General features: G+C 51.6%; 1 protein-coding gene across 8 annotated transcripts in view; it reads right to left on the minus strand.

Annotated features, from left to right (window-relative positions):
• Window positions 1-1,998: 1,998 nt before the first annotated feature.
• The window catches only part of MOV10L1 (Mov10 like RNA helicase 1), a 73,038-nt gene continuing 53,271 nt past the window's right edge, over window positions 1,999-21,765 (minus strand). For 4 of the 8 annotated variants that reach the window (XM_077914019.1, XM_077914016.1, XM_077914020.1 and 1 more), the window contains 12 exons: window positions 19,526-19,634; window positions 18,894-19,072; window positions 17,936-18,082; window positions 16,776-16,897; window positions 15,571-15,670; window positions 14,585-14,749; window positions 10,476-10,649; window positions 4,492-4,641; window positions 3,663-3,770; window positions 2,656-2,793; window positions 2,475-2,569; window positions 1,999-2,315 (listed from right to left, as the gene is read on the minus strand). In XM_077914019.1, coding sequence (XP_077770145.1) covers window positions 2,306-2,315; window positions 2,475-2,569; window positions 2,656-2,793; window positions 3,663-3,770; window positions 4,492-4,641; window positions 10,476-10,649; window positions 14,585-14,749; window positions 15,571-15,670; window positions 16,776-16,897; window positions 17,936-18,082; window positions 18,894-19,072; window positions 19,526-19,634 — 1,497 coding nt within the window. In that variant the 3' untranslated portion in view covers window positions 1,999-2,305. Of the gene's footprint in view, window positions 2,316-2,474; window positions 2,570-2,655; window positions 2,794-3,662; window positions 3,771-4,488; window positions 4,642-5,447; window positions 5,605-10,475; window positions 10,650-14,584; window positions 14,750-15,570; window positions 15,671-16,775; window positions 16,898-17,935; window positions 18,083-18,893; window positions 19,073-19,525; window positions 19,635-21,765 lie in introns of those variants that run through there. The other 4 variants (XM_077914015.1, XM_077914017.1, XM_077914021.1 and 1 more) reach the window with 4 other exon arrangements.

Raw genomic sequence — 21,765 nt, forward strand, 5'->3', positions numbered from 1 at the left:
GGGTGACCCATCACAGCCAGGAGTGAGCTGTGTGGTCAGGAGAGCCCTCTCCTCAAGCATGGAGGCAAGGAAGGGTTGTGGGCCGGCCCACCAGGACATCAGTGTCCCCACCCGCCAACAGGGAAGATGGGATCTCGTGTTTGCTGGGGGTGGGTTGAGGGACAAAGCCCTGATTGGTGCCTTGGGAAGCAGGAGTGGTGGCAGCCTGTCACAGGGTGCGCTAGGGGCCTGGGGTGGCCCTGGGGCCCCTGGCATGAGCACTCTCTACCTTGTCCCTCCCCACCTGCCCTCATCCTGTATAGGACCAAGTTCTCATCTACCCATCTGCAGCCCCTAGGGGTTGCACTCAGCTGTCTCTGGCAAGGCTGTTGTAGGTTTGTGGCAGGACACAGCTCGGTATCCACCTGGCCTCCCGTTCCTTTCCTTCCCATGATAGCAGCGGGCATGGCTCCCTCCTCCTGCCATCTGCCCCTCCTCCCTTCCTCCACTGGCTGTGGCAGAGGTGGGGAGGGCCAGGCTGCACAAACTGGGGGCTGAGGGCCACCTCCGTAGAGAGGCCCTGGCTTGGCCTGATGCTGCTGTCGCCATCTGAAGTTCCCAATGGTTTTACTCTTGACAGCATTTGGTACCTAAGGTCTGCTGCCCCACGAGGCCGGCAAGCACAGAGTCCCCACAGACCACAAAGGGTCCCCAGCCATTCATTGCGTTAGGCTCTGGCTGCTGCAGCGCCAGTCCCCATGGGCCCTGGGAGTGAACAGAAGTCTTCTGGGCCCTGCAGACAAATGAAGTGCCCCAGTGGCACCCCCTCTGTGTGTGCGCACACGTTTGGGGACCTGCCCAGAGCCAGAGGAGGTTTAGGCCTGATGCCACAATGATGCCAGCTCGCACACGGTGAAGAGGGGTGAGTTTGGAAATAATGCCCCCAGCCTGCTAGTGCGGAGGGGAACACCCACCAGAACCCCATATTCTGGCAAGAAGGCCCGGCCTAGAACCTGTGCTGCTGGCCTCTGGTTCCAATGATCCTAGGATGCGCTGGCCTGGGCAGGACAGCTGAGCAGGGTCCACACCACCCCTGGCTACTGGCTCCTGGTCCTGATGACTCGGGTTTCCTCCTGAGGGCAGCTGGCTCGAGGTCTGGGGGGGCAGGAGGGCTCTGCCTAGGCCTCCATGCTCGGCATGCAGCCCGCCATCCGAGCTGCCTTCCTGGAGGAAGCCGTCCTGTGTTCTACCCACAAGAGGACTCAGAGGGCAGCCCCAGTGGCACAGCGGTTTGGCGCTGCCTGCAGCCCGGGGTGTGACCCTGGAGACCTAGGATCGAGTCCCACATCAGGCTCCTTGCATGGAGCCTGCTTCTCCCTCTGCCTGTGTCTCTGCTTCTCTCTGTGTGTGCGTGTGTCTCTCATGAATAAATATATAAAATCTTTAAAAAAAAAAAAAAGAGGACTCAGAGCCTCAGTAAGGAGCAGCACAGGGCCCTGTGTCTAGGGAGCACTATCCTCCTGTAGGGAATCCCCTTGCGGGGGCGCTGCAGGGCAAGAGCCTTAGTGCCCCAGGGTGAAGGGGCTTGCCCCGCCTCCCGAAATGGCTGCTGCGGCTCCTCCCCGCCCCACCCCCACCGGGAAGACACGGTGCCTTCACTGGGTGCCTGGGTATGAACGTACCCAAGCCTGATGCTGTTCACAGAGAATAGCCTCCATTGTGTAAACGCAGCCAGCCCTTCCCAGAAACGGGTTCCTGAGGATTTGTGCTGACAAGCCTGCCTCTCGGCCAGAGGGCACAGGCCCCACTTAGCTGCACCAGGGCTCCAGGTGAGCAGGATGCTGACCCCCACTTCTTTATAGCCGCTCAACCTTTACAGTGATCCTGGGCTTTCCAGGGCTGGCTCAAGGACCTGGAGAACATGTGGGAGCCCGCAGGGATCAGAGGTCAGAGGCCATAAAAAAGCACAGTCGCTTCCCAGTATCCAGCGCATTTTGAGGTGGGAAGGCACGCTGGGTGTTCCATGTGAGCATTTATTTTGGCAATGCGATGCAGTAACTCCCCAGTGGAGGAATGGGGTGGTGTGGAAAAGAGACGGACAGCAGGCTGTCTGGCCCCATGGCCCCCACGTTCACGGCCAATGACAGGACACAGGGAGGCTGCAGGGGCCCCACCACAGGGACCCTGCCACAGAGGCAAGGACAGGAGCTCCCTGGGCTACGGTGCCAGGCCTCCTGGCCGTGCCTTACCAATGGGGCCGGTGGACCTGGTCCTGTGGGTCCCTTGAATCCTGGCTCTGTGGGGTGGAGAGGGACCAGCCGCACATCTACTCACAGCTGCAGGTGGGGAAAGGGGGAGGGTGGCAAATGAGCTGGGCTTCCCAGAGTGGCTCAGACCATCGCTGCCTCTTTCAGTGACCCCACAGGAAGGAGGTGAGTGCAGGGGGCCCGCAGGGAGGGGCAGGGCTAGTGCAGGAGGAAACAAGCAGAGCTCACTTTTGCAGGGACTGCAGTTCCGGAGGTAGATTGCACCCTGTGTAGACACCGTTGGTAATGCTGTATTCCAGTAAAGCACCAAAACAGGGATCCTGCTGAAACACCAAGGAGCCAGGCCTCAAACCCCATGCCGTCTGAGTGGCACCCTGTTATAAGGCCCTTTCCTCTTTGGGTGACTCACTTTGACCAGAACGTGAGGATTTCCCAGCACAATCAGCAAGGCTTTGGGTCTGGTGATTGCAACATTAAATCTTTTTGAGTTGGATAAGAAACCCAAAAAATATCTATCATCTTCAAATCTATCTTCATTTGACCGTACCTAAAAAAACACACAGATGAGAAAAACGGTCTCATACGTTTTTCTGACATGGAAAGAAACTTGGTATTTTAAAAGCATTTAAAAAAATATTAAACAACAGTATAACTCCATTTTTGGTTAAAGAAGGAAAAACCCGGCGGTGTAAGGGGAGCCTCACATGAGACCCACTAATGTATCTCTAGGGTAGAGTTGTAGGCAATTCCAATTTCCTTTATCCTACCTGAATTTTCTAATTTACCTGCAGTTTACATGTATTGTTCAGTAAAGAGGATTTAAAAATGGAACGTGGGGTTTTCAGGATTTACCTGGCATTCCTCGGGTAAGAGCCGAGCTGCCGTGGCCGGCGTGTTATGGCAGGCCCTCATTTCCTGCCTGGCCCTCCCATTCACTTCACTTTCAACATCCGTCCCTCTATCTCTAGCGTATTTCCCACTTCTTCCTGGGATTCTTTTATTTTTGTGTTGGTAGATCTTTGAACGAGCTATCTATCTATGCCTTTTTTATTTTATGATAGTCAGAGAGAGAGAGAGAGAGAGAGAGAGGCAGAGACATAGGCAGAGAGAGAAGCAGGCTCCATGCACCGGGAGCCTGACGTGGGATTCGATCCCGGGTCTCCAGGATTGCGCCCTGGGCCAAAGGCAGGCCCTAAACCACTGCGCCACCCAGGGATCCCCCTTATCTATGCCTTTTAAAGAAGCTCCTCCATAGTTAACAGCTTAAGATGATGCTAGAGCATCTCTATCCTGCAACTGGTTTTCTGCACTACTGATCCGCCTCTGCCACTTTCTACTGGAATGTACTAGGAACCTGGTGACCATCAGGTGGCATCAGACACACTGCCACCCCCACTGAAAAATGGGAATACTTACAGTGGAGATGATGATGGCCAAATATTCTTGCCCTTGAAACTCCTCTACTGATCCAACCTTTATGTCCATCAGATCAATGTTTCGCAAAAGAATTTTTATTTTTTCCACCTTTGAAGCAGATAAAGATTAAACTTTATACATTTGACCATTTCTTTATATATATGTAAGCATAAGCCAAATAAATATTAACCAATACAAAATATTGCTTTTCAATTCCAAATCCTATTTCATCTGACCTAATTTGATTAGAACACAAATTCTGATTCCAGATACAGTACACTGGGGGAAGGGGACACCTATGTCAGAAGCAAAGTTTCCCTCACCCCATGAGGGCACAGCAGGGAGGGCTGAGGCATGTGCCTGCTGCTGCGTGGACATGGCCATCTCCATGGGGACAGCACAGGGCCCCACACCTCAGGGGCCTGGAAGCTTCTGTACAACTGGTGCAGTGGGAGCAGCCGAGTCATGGAAACGGGACCCTGCACTGTGTGTCTAGAAATAAGGCTCTCCAATGGGTGTTGGTAAAAGAAACATCAATTGAAATTTTGCAGAAAAGTCTACAGAATATGAGTTAGCTCAGCGGTTGTGGGGAAAACTTCTGTTCCCTAGGAGGGCATTGAGGGGGCCCCTTGCCCACTGCCAGGTGAATAGACTCCAGCCCCCTCCCTGGCATCTGAGCACCAGGAGTCTGTGTGTGGGGCAGGCCCGTGGGAGCCCCCTGCTGGGGGGCGCAGAGGCAGTGGCTATGGAAGGACTCGTTCCACTTGTCTCCACTCTCCTTCCAGACTCTGAACAAGGAAGCTCAGAGGAGCGGTCAGCAGGGCCACACCTGCTTCCGGTAGGGTGTGATCACACCAATGTCAGCGGTGGACACCTGGCTGGAGACGCCCCTGGCCAGGAGACAGCAGTAGCGCATGACCTGGACAGCTTCCGCCGCATTGAACCATGACGGGCTCCTCCCTTCACGAGCTTCGCTGCCCTGAGTTAATCAGGAGACAAGAGGATAGGACATCCATCACAAAACTTCATTTCCTCAACAGATGCTTATGCAGGGAACAATGAACAATGAAAGGAGCAGAAGCAGGTGCTGGGAATACAGCATGAATGAGAGTGAAACACCCTGCTGTCTGGCACACCACACGCTCCAGCAGTCTGACCAGCTTCAGGAATGGTGGGACCCACCACAACCACAAGAGCCCACAGGAGAAGGGCTGCGTGGAGCCGTGCTATGATCTGTGGAACAGGAGTGGACGGTCAGCGAGGCCTGTGCCAACAGATGCATGTGCAGGAGGGTATGCTAGAAACAGGAACAGGTGTTGCTGCAGCCAAAACCCAGGGGTCCAGGGTGAGCGCAGACTGCATGGCCTGCAGAGGCAGGTGGCCAGCTGGGGTCAGCTCAGCAGGGGGCGAGTGCAGCCCTGCCACGGGCCAGGTGGGTGACCACGCACTCAGAGTCCCAATCCCTCCCCACATGTAGGTACGGGCCCTCTCAGCCAACCAACAAAGATGACATGCAACTGACCAGCATCACTAACAATCAGGGAAACAGATCCAAACTCCAAGATCCCACCTCACACATGGCTACTATCAAAAAACAAAACGTATTTGTGAGGATGTGGAGAAACTGGATGCCTGTATGCTGCTGATGGGAACGTAAATTGGTCCTGTCACTGTGGGAAGCAGCATGGAGGCTCCTCAGAAAATTAATCACAGACGATATGATTCATCAATCCCACTTCTGGGTCTAGACCCAAAAGAACCGAAAGCGGGGACTCTGACTAGCACCTGCATAGCGTCTGCCGCAGTGTTACCCCAGCAGACCAGTGGCGGAAGCAACGGACCGATGAACTGCAGCTGAACGACAGGATGGACCATCCTTGGCTTTCAAAAGGAAGGAGGTGCGGACACCCAGGTGAGCCCTGAAGACGCTGTGCTCAGTGACCTACGCCAGACACAGAAGGATGAATCCTGTACAGTTCCACTGCTATGAAGCACATGCAGTGGTCAGACTCCTGGGGACACAGGGCAGCTGGTGGTGCAGGGGGCCAGGGACGGGGCTGGGGGCGGGGTATGTGTGATGGGGACATAGCTTCAGTGTGCGGGGTGGGAACGTTCTAATAACTGGCTGTAAAACAATGTGAATATATTTAACACTACTGGATCGTATACTTAAAAATGGCTAATGAAATAAACGTATGTCATATGTATTTTACCACACACACAGAAAAAAACACCAGATAGAGCAATTAGAATGCATTAATTCTGAGGATGTTTTCTGCTGCTAAGCCATATGTAATTTATCTGTTATTATTTTAAATTTTTTTATAGTTTATTTATTCATTTTTTAAAGTAATTTCTATACCCAATGTGGGGCTTGACTCACAATCCTGAAATCAACAGTCACATGCTCTATCAACTGAGCCAGCCAGGTACCCCATAATTTATCTTTTAGATTTACAATAGAGAAGAAACCTAAAAAAAAATTCAGTTTGATGAACCTTAGGAAACTTCTAAACTGAAGAGATAAAACATTAAACAGATAGTAACCAATCACATACAAAAAATAAGGAAAAAGAAGAAATAATTGATTAAAAACGTAAAGGGATGGGATCCCTGGGTGGCGCAGCGGTTTGGCGCCTGCCTTTGGCCCAGGGCGCGATCCTGGGGACCCGGGATCGAATCCCACATCGGGCTCCCGGTGCATGGAGCCTGCTTCTCCCTCTGCCTTTGTTTCTGGCTCTCTCTGTCTCTCAGTCTTTCATGAATAAATAAATAAATAAAATCTTAAAAAAAAAAAAAAAAGAAACACCTTAATTGTTAAAAAAAAACAAAAAACAAAAAAAAAAAAACAAAAACGTAAAGGGCAGCCCCGGTAGCCCAGCGGTTTTAGCACCACCTTCAGCCCAGGGCGTGATCCTGGAGACGGGGGATTGAGTCCCACATCCAGCTCCCTGCATGGAGCCTGCTTCTCCCTCTGCCTGTGTCTCTGCCTCTCTCTCTGTCTCTCATGAATAAATAAAATCTTAAAAAAAATAATAAACATAAAGATGAAGGAATAAAGGTCAATAACCAATCATAAGTTGGACTGATTATCTCATTAAAAGCAGAGACCCTCAAATTGGATTAAACATTAAAACTAGCTGCTGCTAAGACAGATACCTAAAATAAGATGATAAAGAAAGAATGAAAAGAAAGAACAGAGATACCAGATTAAAAAGAAACAAGAAGGGGCCCTGGAGAAGTCCGCTGGTTAAGACTCTGACTCTTGATTTTGGCTCAGGTCAGGATCTTGGAATCCTGGGATGGAGCCCTGCGGTGGGCTCTGCACTCACTGGGTAGTCTGCTTGGGATTCTCGCCCTCTGCCCCTCCCCAGCACACACACTCTCTCTAAAATAAACAAATCTTAAAAAAAACAAAAACAAAAACAAACAGCAAGGAGTGGTAACATTAATATTACCAGGTGGAATTTAAGGCTAAAAACATAAAAAAGTATAGAAGAACATTATATGATAAGGAATATAATCATAAACCTGTATGCAGGAAACACCACAGAAGTTCAACACTTAAGGCAGAAAGTACTGGAAATTCAAAAAGAATCTGATAAAACAGCACCACTATAACAGGAGACATCATCACTCTTCCCCTTTAGTGGGAGTACCTAGCGAACAAAATCTAGGTCAGAACACAGGAGAACTAAGTAACAGACTCCATAAGTTTATTTAAAAAATGTTGGGATCCCTGGGTGGCTCAGCAGTTGAGCGCCTGCCTTCAGCCCAGGGCGTGATCCTGGAGACCCCGGATCAAGTCCCACATCGGGCTCCCCGCATGGAGCCTGCTTCTCCCTCTGCCTGTGTCTCTGCCTCTCTCTCTGTTGTCTCTCATGAATAAATAAATAAAATCTTAAAAAAAAATGTATACAGGAGGAGGCGGGGCTCTTGGGAGTGGCTTAATCCGTTAAGTGTCTGCCTTCAGCTCAGGTCAGATCATGATCCTGGGGTCCTGGGATCAAGCCCTGTGTCGAGCTCTCTGCTCACTGGGGAGTCTGCTTCTCTCTCTTCCCCTCCCCCTTGCTTGTGTTCTCTCTCTTAAATAAATAAATATAATCTTTAAAAAAATGTATAGAATGTACATTTTGTGTGTGGTGTGTGGGTGGGGAGTGGTATGTCCTTAGAACATCTACCAAACCTGATACCTATTTGACCACAAATTTTTAAAAGCAAATAGTTTTTGATCAGAACCTAATACAATTAGAAATAAAAAAAAGGTGGCCAAAGTATTCTTAGCCAGTTGGAAATTAAGAAAAATACTTCTCTATAATCCTTAGATCAACAAAGAAAATAAAGAGAAAGTTATAAATGTCCAGAAAGTCATGAAAGGAGGATCCCTCAGCAGACGTATGTGGAAAGAGAAAGCTACAGGATGGCATCCCCAGGGCCTTCCTAATTAAGAGGATGAGGAACATGGGAACGAACTGTCCATCTTAGGGGAGTTTTAACAAAGAAAATAAATAAGAAGGTAAGGAAAAAAAAAAGAAAGTAAGGGGGATGCTTAAAGACAAAGCTGAAATTAATGAATAAAACAAAGAGGAGAAAACACAAGCAAGTGCAAAGCTGCTTTTTCGATTGACCAGGGGTTGCCACATCTCTCCTGCAGAAGGCCAGTCGCGTATCTCAGGCCTTGACAGGACTATGCTGTCTTATTCAACTCTATTGTAGCAGAAAGAAGTCCGAGATCAGCGACTTGTCTGCCGGGCACAGGCTTCCAAATCTCTTCTTTATGAGGACAAGATCACAGTGACCTTGGTGGTCCCACCTTGGGCCACCCTCGGGCTCAGCCCTGCCCTACAATGTTCACGCAGCATGTTCTACTGCACTTCCTCTGTTGAGATGGCGTGGGGATGGAGCAGTGAGTCAGAGTTCCTCCTAGAGCCTCCCCAGGAGCAGGTGTCAGTCAAGGTCACACTCCCATGAGGTGGCCCTTGCCAGGCAGGGTGTCTGACATTGCACCCCAGGATGTGGAGGGGCCTGCAGGAGCCGAGGGTGAGTGTGCAGAGGGAGAGGAGCAAGGGCCAAGCCTCACTAGAGATCCTGAGGCCATTGAATTGGTGATAAAACCCTTTCTGGGGGATCCCTGGGTGGCGCAGTGGTTTAGCGCCTGCCTTTGGCCCAGGGTGAGATCCTGGAGACCCGGGATCGAATTCCACGTCGGGCTCCTGATGCATGGAGCCTGCTTCTCCCTCTGCCTGTGTCTCTGCCTCTCTCTCTCTCTCTCTCTCTCACTGTGTGCCTATCATAAATAAATTAAAAAAAAATTAAAAAAAAAAAAACCCTTTCTGCTGCCATGAAGGGAGTAGATCAAAATCTCTGCAACTCAGCCCCATTTTATACTCAAGGCACAGAGTAGAGTCTAGGACACAATTTGAGGCCCTTAAAAAATCCTTACTAAATAAATAAATATTTCTGGACTTTGTTCCACTGACCAATTTCTTTTCTATGAGTCAAAAGTATGCTTTTATTTGTTATCGTTTGTAGCATGTTATCTAGGCGACTTTGTATCTCATTCTTCTACAAATACTGTTTGCACACTTACAACACATTTGCACACTCATAATCGCTTTCTCATGAAAAAACCCATTGTGACTTCTATGTAGACTGTGATAAAAATATGAATGAATACGGGCAGAACAATACTAGTCTCTCTCTTCATGGGCACCACGTGCCCGTCTCACTTCACGCATGTGGGATCCTAAGCTCTCTGGCTCTACAGCAACTCTGCTTACTTCTCCTTAGGCTGACTTCTAGATAACGGTAGAGAGACCTCTGATCCCCTCTGCATTTTCTCACTGGTTTTTCTGATGTACAGGGGAGCCGCACAGAGCAGGGGCGGTGTCCCTGGGAGCCAGAGCAGCATACAAGGCTGGGAGAAGGCACAGGCCACTGAGGGCTCGTGCTGAGTGCTCCAAGGGAGGTCTTAGACTCACTGCAGAACCTCCTTTCCTTGAATTCTCTTTTGTCCAAAGGGCAGGCACTTCACAGTCACACGTGAATGTGAGACTGCCTCTCCGTCCACTCCCAAGAGAGCAGACACATACAGAGACACGAGGCAGCGTGCCCTTACCTGGACCCAGGAACCTTGAAGGCAGGCTGCATGGAGGAGGGGGCACCCATCTCCCCAGGGGCACCCCAGCACTAGCTCCTCCTGAGCTAGGGTCTGGGTGCAGCCCCAATTCTGGATGAGAACTTCGGGGTGGTTAATGCAAACGATGACTTCTGGTTCTAACAACCAAGTTCGAATACACATGTCATTTTCTGGACTACTGAGCATCTAACTCTTTCTGCCTGGTGAGGCCATGGTGAGGAGGAGGCCCTCCCCACCCCATTACCAGTCCACTCACTTGACCAGACCGGCAAGGTGCGTGGTCACTCTGGGTGGGTAGGGGAGCTCCCTGAGCTCTACTTGTCACCCCGCCTTCCATGCAGCTACAGGCCATCTTCAGTGCCCTCCACTTCAAATCCTACTAGGGTGACACTCTCTACACCTATGTGGGCCAGCACCTCCTCAGATCTGTTCTGTGTACAGTCACCTGAGTGGTGGCCAGGCCGGCCTTGCAGGGGCAAAAGCCCTCCTTACTCTTACTCTTCAGCACCAGCACGGCATCAGCACCGCCCCCCTTGGTAAATGCTTCATTAACAACAGATCTGAACACACACACACAATGAAGGTGCTTAAAGCCCGGAACAGCACTGCGCACTGCGCGGTCACTCAGCTGCTAGAGGTGAGCTGCTCCCCTTCCCCACAAACGCACAACTCACCCGCACACCGTGGAATATGAGTGGGAAGCCTTTCTTTGGTAACTTCTCCCAGCCCAGCAGGGAGGTCACCACCTTGGGGTCTGCGCACACTTCAAGCTCTTTGTGGTAGAACAGCCTGGACGGCAGCGCCAGCAGAGCTGGGTGGGACCTGTAGTTCTTCACGAGCTTCGTGACCTGCAAGGAGACAGCTGGCAGCAGGTCCCCAGCTAAACAGGCCCGTGCATGGAGCATTTCTGCCAAAGACAAAAATGCTGAGACACCCTCTCGGGTCACAGCTCCAGGGCCGGTCCTCCCTCTCCTGGCCTGTTACCTGCCACCTCATTAGGATATGCTCTTGCACCTCTAATGACTTTTTGAACAAAGGATTTGTTTTCTTAGCCGAAATATAATTAGCATACAGGGTCATACGAGTTTCTGCTGCAATAAAACAAATCAACAATTCTGTACATGAGCCAGCACTCATCACAAGAAGTGTACTCTTCAGGGATCCCTGGGTGGCGCAGCGGTTTGGCGCCTGCATTTGGCCCAGGGCGCGATCCTGGAGACCCGGGATCGAATCCCACATCGGGCTCCCGGTGCATGGAGCCTGTTTCTCTCTCTGCCTGTGTCTCTGCCCCTCTCTCTCTCTCTGTATCTCTCATGAATAAATAAATAAAATCTTTAAAAAAAAAAAAAGAAGTGTACTCTTCATCCCCGTCACCTATTTCACCTGCCACCACCTACCTCCCCTCTGGTGACCATCAGTTTGCTTTCTGTATTTAAGAGTCTGTCTCCTTGTTTCTTATATTCCACACGAGTGAAATCATATGGTATTCATCTTCCTAAATTAACTTATTTCACTAAGCATAATGCCTTCCAGATCCATCCATGTTGTTGTAAATGTGAAGAATATCATTCCTTCTGATGGCTGAGTAATATTCCATCGTGTATAGATGTTTACGTGTATATATATATATATATCTTCTGTGTCTATTCATCTGTCGGACACGGGTCAAGGTGGCCCTTTCTTGAGAGGACTCAGGACTAAAGTGTTCCCTTTAAGACCTTCTAAGAAAATGTAAATTTCACTAAGAGGGTCAAGAGGTGAGCCTGACTTAAAAGGATCCCGTAGGAAAAGAAAACAGAGCCAGGGAGTGTGCAGTTCTTAAAGGCAGGCCCTGATTTGCAGGTGCCCTATGACCTGGAGCTGATGGCAGGGCTTGCTCATCCGTGAACCTATCCCAGTCCACAGAGGAGTTAAGACCACCACTGGGGGGATGGCCATGGAGGGCCTTGGGCTCACAGAGATCTCCTGCCTTCTTCTGATCATGGGACTCTGGCTGGGGAACTGAGACAGCCAGTAAGGGGGTGAGCTGGCGGTGGCTGCATGGACGGCAGGCCTTTGTGTGCCTCCCCGGGATCTCCCCTCAGCTTCTGTGGGGCCACTTCCACTCCAGGCCCTGCTCTCCCCTGGAGTCCTGAAGGCATCCTCAAAAGCAACCGCCTCACCTTCCTCATCCATGTCCCCAGGCCCTGAAAGGGGTTTCTGGCTGTGCCATGCCCTGGTCAGGGACAAAGGGTAGCAGTGGAGGAAGGTGGGTCTGTAGTCATGGACTGGGCAAGGGCAGGCCAGTGCGTCTGGAGGTGACAGCTGCCTGCGTACTGGGACTTACAAGCCCGGCTCTCGGGCAGGCTGAGCCAAGGACAGAGACAGCTCCGTGTCCAGACTGCCTGGACTTCCCCAGCTGTTCCCACTGGTCCCCAGTAGCAATCAGTCCAGGCACAGAAGGCCCCACGCGGGGGGCGGGGGGGGAGGCTGTCAGTTTAAAAACCCTCCTGATCACCCGCTCTGAACCCAGCCTTGGCTGACCCAGGGCCACCTGGATGGGCCACAAGAGTCGGCAGGGGTGGAGTGTGACAGGCTGAAACTGGGGTCCTGGGGCCTAGGGAGTCCATTAAGTCCCCCAGGGAGCCGCAGGAGCCCTTCCCCTGACAGATTCCTTCTGATTTGCAGGTTGGAAAATGCTGAGGCTCCAGAGTCTGAATGGCTTTCTGGGTTCCATTCCCTGCCCCTTTGTCTTGTTTGGCTCAAGACTTCTTGACCCGCCTCCCCTTTTCCGTGGCTTCCTCATCTCTGGGTGCCACCATGGCCTCCAGACAGTCAACACCTGCTCTCCCCATGCTGGGCACTCAGGCCATCCTGCCCTTCTTGCCGGCCCAGCACAGATGGAGGGAGGCTCCTGGGCAACTCAGGTGGTGGGGCAGCTGATGGGGGAGGCCGACACACACTTGGCGGCCTGCTGGCATCCACGTGGCTTTGATGATGGCCAGCGGTCCCCACGCTATGCATGCTGCAGCTGGGGCCCCGACAGTGAGGCTGAAGCATGCTCAGTGCACCTGCAAGGCCTGCCCATGGTTGCACAGAGCGCTCAGGCCTGGCTCCCCGCCAGCTACCAAGGTGCCCTAACCCTCACCGGGCTCCTCACTGATGCCGGGTATGAAAAGCGTTGCCTCCATCCCAGGGATTTGTGTTCACCACTGGCCTGGCACTGTCCCCAGCAGAAGAACTCTTCATCTGGAAGATGCATTCAGACCGCAGAGTTTCTGAGAACCACAGGTTTGCTTAGAAGTAAGTGCCCATGAGCTGCCGCCTCCCAACTCCAGGGCAGGCTCAGAAGGTTCGTGTTTGAGAAAGTGAACATTAGCCAAAGAGAAGAGGAAGCTGCTTGGATGGTGTCCTGGGTCTAGAAGCTGAGCAGTCCTTCCTTGGGGACAGAGCGCTGCATGCTTCACTCTGCGTTCATCCTGCAGCCTTGACATGAACCACGAAGCCTTGTCTCAGCTCGGCTGCAGGTGGCCCCTGGTTCTTGGACCGTGAGGCCATGGTGGCTAAGGGCACATCCCACCGACCCACTGGCAGCTCAAAGCCTGGCTGGGACCAGGACAGGGAGCATAAATGGCAAACACTGTGCCTTCTGCCGGCCCCGGGGTGTCCTTCCCTTGTTTGTGTTGTGAGGACTCATGGACCCAAAGATTGTTCTGCCAACTGATGGTTACAGTTGTAACGTGTCCAGTCTCCAAGAGGCTAATCAAAACTCCACACTCAGTTTGGCATCTCAACCTCTGGCTCCCCCAAGCCAGGCCCTGTGTTAGCCTGTAGGGTACCCAGGGAGAGAGGCCCTCTGCGCCAAGAAACTCGGTGTAGCTTCAGGCCCTCAGAGCAGGAAGCAGCTACCAGCTGAGGCTCCTGCCTGAAGGAGTCCAGCACTGAGCACTGCCATCCCTACCTGGGCCAGGGGCCTCCCTTCCCTCTTTGCCTGTCCACCCTGGGGACGTGGATGTGGGGCGGCACACAGGTGTCTCCACAGGCATGGGCTCCCTGCTGCCATCTGGGTCAGTACAAGTGCACTGCTGGTGTGGGCTTGCCTGGGAACCATCTCACATGGCCCCCAGCACCACCCCCCAACCCCTCACATGCTCTCTTGCCCTCTACTCTCCAGGTGGGGAAAGGGCCTGGGGGCTGAGAGCCTAGCACAGGTCCTAAGCCATTTCCAGGAAAATCTGCCCAGGATCACTGCACCTCGTTTCTGTTTACTGTTCGAGTTTAGAAGGAACTCTTGTTTTCTACTGTAGGAATTCAGAGAATATGCTCCTTGGCTCATCTTAATGAGTGACATCAGAGACCCAAGGTTCCTGAGCTCGTGTGCTGGGAGAGGGGGACGTAAAATGCAGTTTGGTCAGTTTGGCTGGGAAGGGAATGTGCAGCTTAACCAGCAAACCAGCACCACAGAGGACACAGGGCCTCTTCTTTCCGATTAGAGTAGAAGGCTCTTGCCCGTTTCCCACGTTAAGCCAGATTTAGCTCTTACCGTGCGTGGCCACACAGAACCTCAGCCATCAGCCAAAGGCTGGACCACCTGGAAGTGCCTACCCCTCTGGGGCCAAGCAGCACATCTGAGCGGCTGGGACAGAGGAGCCAGCCAAAGGTCCCGCTGAGATGGGAGGCGGAGTGTGAGCTATTTGCCCCCCCACCCCGGGGGGCAGCTCCGTGCACACAGGGAGCCGGGCCAGCAGCCACAGGGGCTGCAGCAGAACCAACAAGGGACCATGTACCCCACCAGTCTGCTTACCAACAAGGGGTTGTAGGCGCCGCAAGCACCAAAAGCGTCTTCATCTCTCAGATATGCCGGCCGGGACATCAGTCTTTCCAACATGGACACGTTCAGCCCGTAGGCCATGGCAAGTCTGGATTTAATGACCGGCCCGAGCTGCATGGGGTCTCCGGCGAGGACAATCTGTGACACACAAACAGGCACCCACAGCCAGGGGGCGCTCAGGAAACAGGTGTGGTGCACCATGCACACAAACGGCTGGCCCCTGCCTTCGATGGCCTGGCGGGGCTTCCAGAGCACAGGCTGGGAGGCACCTGGGCTGCAGAAGCCAGGGGAGGCGGCACAGCTGCACGAGCCAGGTGACAGAGGCTTACACGCCAGGGGTGGGGATGCGCACAAACTGGCCGGGCAGCTCTGCCCCGGTCTTCTGGAAGCACATGCTGGGCCCTTTCTCCTTGATGCTGCCCTCTCCCCCACCTCCTGCGGGCCCCTGCAGCAGCTGAACCAGGTCTGCTCCCAGCTCTGTCTCTGTGCAGCCCTGTGTTGACCATGGCGATGGGAGGAGGCAGGCGTGGGGGACGCAGGCAATCTGGGGAGGTCCCTCCCTGAGTATATACATGTGCCGAGAGGAGGCCTATGGGGAGCATAAGAAGACCCCAGGTCCCTGTCAGGGTGAAAGTGAGAGGAGCTTGGGGCAGGGGAGGGAGCAGAGTGGTCAGCTCCTGGTAGCGAGCCACAGCCATGCCTGGTGTCCTTGCCTGGGGGCACAGCTCTTGGTGTCTGTTTCAGACTGTGAATCAAAGGCAGAGCCGCCCTTTCTTCCCTGTCCACAAGGAATGAAGTATGTGACTAAGCACAAAGCCCCAGCTTCACGAGCCTCAGGGTCCTTCGCACCTCACTTGAGCCTGTCACCCTGCAGTTGTCCTGTGCAGACTGAGGTCGGGTGTGCAGAGCACCCACCAGTGTAGAAGTGGGATGAGAATCACAGAGCAAACGGGCCTTACCTGGCTGTTGGCATCGGAAACCAGCCCCAGCGGAATAAGGCATTCTGGTTCGCTCGCCTGTCCTGCTTCGTCCACAAATACGTGTGTAAAATGTCCGACTCTGGAGCCAAAGATGTTCTCAATGGTCATTTCTGTCAAAGTGCGTTAGCAAGCGACCGCCAACACACACCGCATGGGCACCACAGGCTGGCCCAGAAGGTGGGTGTCACCTGGTCTGGATTAACAGGCCATGGGAGACTTGAATCAAGTCCCACCAGCACCTGGGACTCTATGCGATGCATGTGCTTGTTCATGGGATGAGGGGTGGGAAAGAGCAAACTAGAGAGACCGCGGGCAAGGCCACAGCACTGTTCACATCAGAGCAGGGGCTCCTCACACCTGTTTGAGGCTCAGGAGCCAGGATGCCTAACACAGCTCCACTGCCCACAAACCATGTGACCCTGGGTAGGTCACACTGTCTCTCTGTGCCTCTTCTCTGACATGACGTGAGAACAGGTCAGCTGGTCTAGCTGAGCGGTGTCCCCACAGGGTGGCTGCTGGCCTCCCCAATGCGCCCTCACAAGCATGTTCTGAGTTACGATGATACCCCGACCCAGACCAACGGGGGCCCCAGGCAGCCTCTGCCCCACTGGACGCCTGGAGAAAAGATCTGCAGCAGGGACACCATGGCGAAAGCCACAGAGCTGCTGTTGACAGGACAAACTTCGGGTAGAGCCCAACAGCGACGCCACCAGAGTCCACTGGCTACAGTGAAGCAGCTCTGGCCCTACCTCTCTCCATCCACAGGGAGTCGGCTTACAAGCCCACAATGACACCCATAGGTCCCTCCCTATGAAAGATGAGCAAGTTGCATGCTCCTGTTTTTCTACCTACTCTCCTAATTCCTGCTGAAGAAACTCAACGTTGATGTATCTTTCTTAGATTATAAGCACTTACGGTTTCAATCTTTTTATAAATCAGTTATTTAAAGTGATGCTGATCAGTCCCCACTATTACCTGATTATACCTCCTCAGCTTGTACAGCCCAGCAGCTTCCCACCTGCTGCTGCTGGCTCCTTCCTCATCCCTGCCACCTCGGGGAGCCCCGGGTCCCTCTCACCTTTGGGGTCTCCCTGCCCCCCAGCCCATGTTCTCGTACCCTGCCCACACACTAGCCCCGTGCAAGCTCCACAAGGACAGGGACCTGAACCATGCCCAGGACCTACCTCACTCCTATTTGGTAAAAGAGCCCCGCGCTGCTGCACGTGGTAATGATTATCCTGAAGCGTGAGGCCTTCCAGATATCTTCTCCATCTTTGCAGTATGGTTTGATGGCATCAGTGACTGTCTGCAGGAAGGAGGTGGGGCCAGCTTACTTTTTAAAGTATGAAGTATTTCTTTAAATTGGACACAGTCACAAAGCTGAACAAATCCTTAAAGATAATATCCTGTTCCCACTTCTTAATTATGACTAAGTAATGACTTGAGATTCTTTTATTTTTTTTTAAAGATTTACTTATTCATGAGAGATACAGAGAGAGGCAGAGACACAGACAGAGGGAAAAGCAGGATCCCCACAGGGAGCCCAATGTGGGACTCGATCCTGGATCCTAGAATTTATGACCTGAGCTGAAGGCAGGTACCCAACTGCTGAGCCACCCAGGTGTCCCTTCTTCTTTTTAAAATATTTTATTTATTTATTCATGAGAAATACACAGAGAGGCAGAGACCTAGGCAGAGGGAGAGGCAGGGAGCCCGGTGCGGGACTTGATCCCAGGACCTTGGGGTCACAACCTGAGCTGAAGGCAGATGCTCGACCACTGAGCCACCCAGTCGTCCCAACTTGAGATTCTTCAACCGAAATATTTTATACCTTCCTGTCACCTCAGCCCACATTCTACAGACTCTACAGCCATGAACATAACACAAAATCCTGCAGATCTTTTCCCAAAACAACTGCATACATTTCCTAGATTGTTTCTTTTGTTAAGCCAACCAAGAACTTCTAATTTTCCTAAAGGGGTATTTATAGAGAAATCAATAAAACAAGACCCAAAAGAAACAATACATTTGAGTATCAAATAGAAGCGGAGCAGCAGCGTTTACTAAAGCTGAGACCGCCAGGGGTGCCAGGTGGCTCAGTCAGTTAACTGTCCGACTCTTGCTTTCTTCAACTCAGGTGGTGATCTTGTGGTCGTGAGATCAAACCCCGTCAGGCTCCATGCTGGGCATGGAGTCTGCTTGAGGTTCTCCCTCCCCCTCTGCCCTGTTCCCCCTCTAAAGAAAAAGCTGAGAATGCCCATCTCACAGAGAAGGAAGAGAATGTACTTCAAGTTAGGCATGTGTGGGCAGGACTTCCCTCTGCCAGCTGGCTGGGACAACTCACCTCCTCAAACCTGCAGGTGGCATTCACACGGACCATGGTGCCAGGCCGCAGCACCTGGCTTTCATGCAGCCGCAGACACACGAGGTCGGCCGCGCTGTTGGAGGGTGCACACACCAATATCCGGCTGTCCAGCAAAGCATAGTATACCTTCAACCAGGGCACATGAGAAACAGAGGTGATAAATGTCAACCTGTCCAGGGCAGACACATGTGGTGAGTCTGACACCAACATGCTTTGCTCACTATGCGGGGGTGGCCATGTGGGCTCCCATCGGTTCCTTACATGCCTGAGACATGGCCACTGACACATGTGCACGTGCCAACAAGACAGGAGAGTCGGTGAGAGAGTTCTCTGTTCTCCAAGATCTTAACCTGTCCTCCCAAGACAGAGATGGTGTCGGCACTCTGATTCCTGAGTGTGGCTCGTGGTATGGTACCCGCTGGGTGCTCAGCACACGTTTGCTAATTTGAATCCTGAATCTCACTCACACACACATTCTGTACCAACTCCATGTTAAATGTGGAGGCACCAGAAACTTCTACAGAATGGTGGCTTAACTACTGTAAAGGGAACTTCTTTTCTACAACAAAGTTCATGACTGAATGGTAGAACATTTTTTAAAATTCTTTTTAAGGTTTTATTTTTAATTAATCTCTATACCCAACGTGGGGCTTGAACCTACAACCCTGAGATCAAGAGTTGTGTGCTCCACCGACTGCATCAGCCAGGCACTCCAGAATTGTCAACCATCCTAAGAATAGAGGGTCCTTTCTAAAATTATGAAATAAGCTTTGAAAATCCTACCTAGTCCCAAAAACGTAGTACAAACTTGGCTAACGTGAAATAACTGAGATGAAGCTCACTCCTACTTTGATTCTGCACGAGCTGCTACTTCCTGAGAACATAAAAGTGGCATGTGGCCTAGGCCACCAGTAGCTGTGCCGCCACCTATGCTTACCTGTAAGACAGCCTCTATTATCGTCACTGTCTTCCCGGTTCCAGGAGGTCCAAAAAGAATATACGGGAGAGGGCGGCAGTCTCCACTCAGGATTCTTCTAACTGCTAACTTCTGGTTTTCATTGAGCACAGGATTGAAAAATCCCTTCTCTCTCGCCTTAGGGGTTTGAACGTCATTTACTGTATTCAAAGTGGGAACCCGTGTTAGGCAGAGGTCAAACAACTTGGCACAGCAGGAGCACAGGGCAGCAGAGCCTCCGAGAGGCGACATGGCCTATCGGGAGCCTGCTGCCGAGGTGTGCTGTCCAATAATCTGAACTTCACTGGGCAGAGTCCAGAAAGTTAACTTTCTGAGAACCTAATTGCCAGCCATACAGTTCATTGTTCCACTTTCCGTGCGCACATCACCTAACCAAGACGTCAGGAACGTGGTCTGGAAAAGGCCAGCTGCAGTAGCCTAGCCTCGCATTTAGAGTACCTAACCTCACATCCCCCCCCCCCCTCCCCGCCCGCCCCATGCCCTCTGGGGCTGCAGTCAGCCCTCAGGCCACACACACTTCCGGGCCTGTCTCACTTGGGCGGAGGGAGCTGCTCTGGGGGCCTATCTTCCAGGCAGCCCCTCACCATACGCACCCAGATTCCTGGACTTTTCAGCAAGGGCCACCAGCCCCGGGGTGTCCTGGGCCCCAGCCTGCCTCTCCTTTGCTGCATGCTTAATCTGGTCCTTCATGGCTTTCCTATTCTAGAAAGAATCATGCAGAAAAATGGCCTTAAAAAAAAAAAAAAAAGCTCTGTATTTACACAGGTGTAAAGACGGAACATAAACAGCTGTCAACGTTCTATGTGTTTTAACAGTTCTTCACATGGATCAGAGATTGTATGTTTCAAAACACAGTAATAAAAAAAATACAGAATATATGACAAAAAAGTTGCAAAAAGGTTTCTTTTTTGAATTCCCTTACAAATAAAAGCAAGAACAAACTAAACTCTGTATGGTGACGCCAGACAAAGGGTGATATTTATTTGACGAAGGGGTCTTCTCTATCTGCATCCTTCCCCGCCATGCTCATCTGCGAGGGAAAACTCAATAATACTGGAGTTAAATCCTGGCCCCTGGTTCCCCTGGGGCCCCTCAGGCGAAACCCTTTCCTCTGCAGCCTGAGTAAGGCCGGCAGGGATGGCTCAGGGCAGAGCTTGTTCCGAGGGGACTGAACATGGCTCCCAAGTGCCCAGGTGCTGCCAAGGCCTGGCAGGGCTTCTCTGTCTACTGTGTTCCACATTCTGTGTAAGAACTGATTCAGTGTGTTTAAACAAACTGAATCTGTCCTGGACCAAGGGGATTGGCTTTCAAATCTCCCGTTACAAACTACACTGTAATAAGCACCTCTGCACATTTACCTTTGTGCAGTCACATGATTATTTTCTTTCTTTTTAAGATCTAGTGGGCTTTACTCAATTCGTGAGTCAGGCAGCATCGCACCTAACGTGATTATTCTCACAGGGCAAATTCTAGAAGTAAAATTGTTACTAAAAGTTTCACATTAAAAATGATATGCAGGGGATCCCTGGGTGGCGCAGCGGTTTGGCGCCTGCCTTTGGCCCAGGGCGCGATCCTGGGGACCCGGGATCGAGTCCTACATCGGGCTCCTGGTGCATGGAGCCTGCTTCTCCCTCTGCCTGTGTCTCTGCCTCTTTCTCTCTCTGTGACTATCATAAATAAATAAAAATTAAAAAAAATTTTAAAAACGATATGCATATTGCCAAATTTTAGTCTAGAAGGTGACAGCAATGTACCTTCCCATTACTTTGAATTTTCAGAGTGTCACTGACACACAGTAAAATGTGCACATTTAACATGCCCAACTGGACAAGTTGTGACACACATACATGGGACAGCATCAACTAGAGAGCTAAACACATCTACAGAGTCCACAAGATGCCCTCTGTCAACAGCGGTTACTTTTTCTAGAATGTTCTGTACAGGGAAGCCTAGATAATGTACTTCTTGTCTGACATCTTTCTACAGGGTAGTTAAGGGTTATGAGATCCACCTACGTCATCCCAGGCATCAACAGTTCACACCTGTCACTGCCAGGGACTATTGCACAAGAATATACTGCAGTTCCTTTATCGGTTCACATGTGGATGGATACTGGGCCATGACTCAGGGTGTTGGAGTGAACATCTGTGCAGGGGCCCTCGTATGGACATGTGTTTTCAGGTCTCTGGGGCCACCACTAGGAGTGAAGCAGCTGGACTGTCCTGCCAGTGTGGATCTAGCTTCTTAAAGAACTCATTTAAAAAAAAAAACAGATTTTATTTATTCATGGGAGACAGAGAGGCAGAGACATAGACAGAGGGAGAAGCAGGCTCCATGCAGGGAGCCTGACGTGGGACTCAATCCCAGGTCTCCAGGATCACGACCTGGGCTGAAGGCGGCGCTAAACCACTGAGCCACCAGGGCTGCCCTTAAGGAACTCATTTCAAAAGCAGCTGTGCCATTCTGTGTCCCCAGTAGCTCGTATGACGCTCCTGTTGTCACACATGTTCGCCATGGTAAGTCTGTAATTCTGTGGCCCTGTTAATTTAATTTGGGTTACTCTGTGTGTAGTGGCAGCTCACTATGGTTTTGTTTCCCTAATGACTAATGCTGAACACATTTTCATGGATTAACTCACTGCACAGTTCCTGATGATGGTCTGTCTTATGATGCTATGAAAGCGGTACACACTTTGCAGAAACTATTCAGAATTTTGAATTTGGATCTTTTCCCTGAGGCAGCGATATGTACTACGATCCTCTGGTGATGCTGGGCAGCGGCCACAGTTCCCAGTCAGCCCGCGATCCATCACGAGGTCGACAGCCGATGCCGA

Source organism: Canis aureus, chromosome 11, assembly GCF_053574225.1.
Source record: "Canis aureus isolate CA01 chromosome 11, VMU_Caureus_v.1.0, whole genome shotgun sequence".
In the NCBI taxonomy this organism is placed as follows: domain Eukaryota; kingdom Metazoa; phylum Chordata; class Mammalia; order Carnivora; family Canidae; genus Canis; species Canis aureus.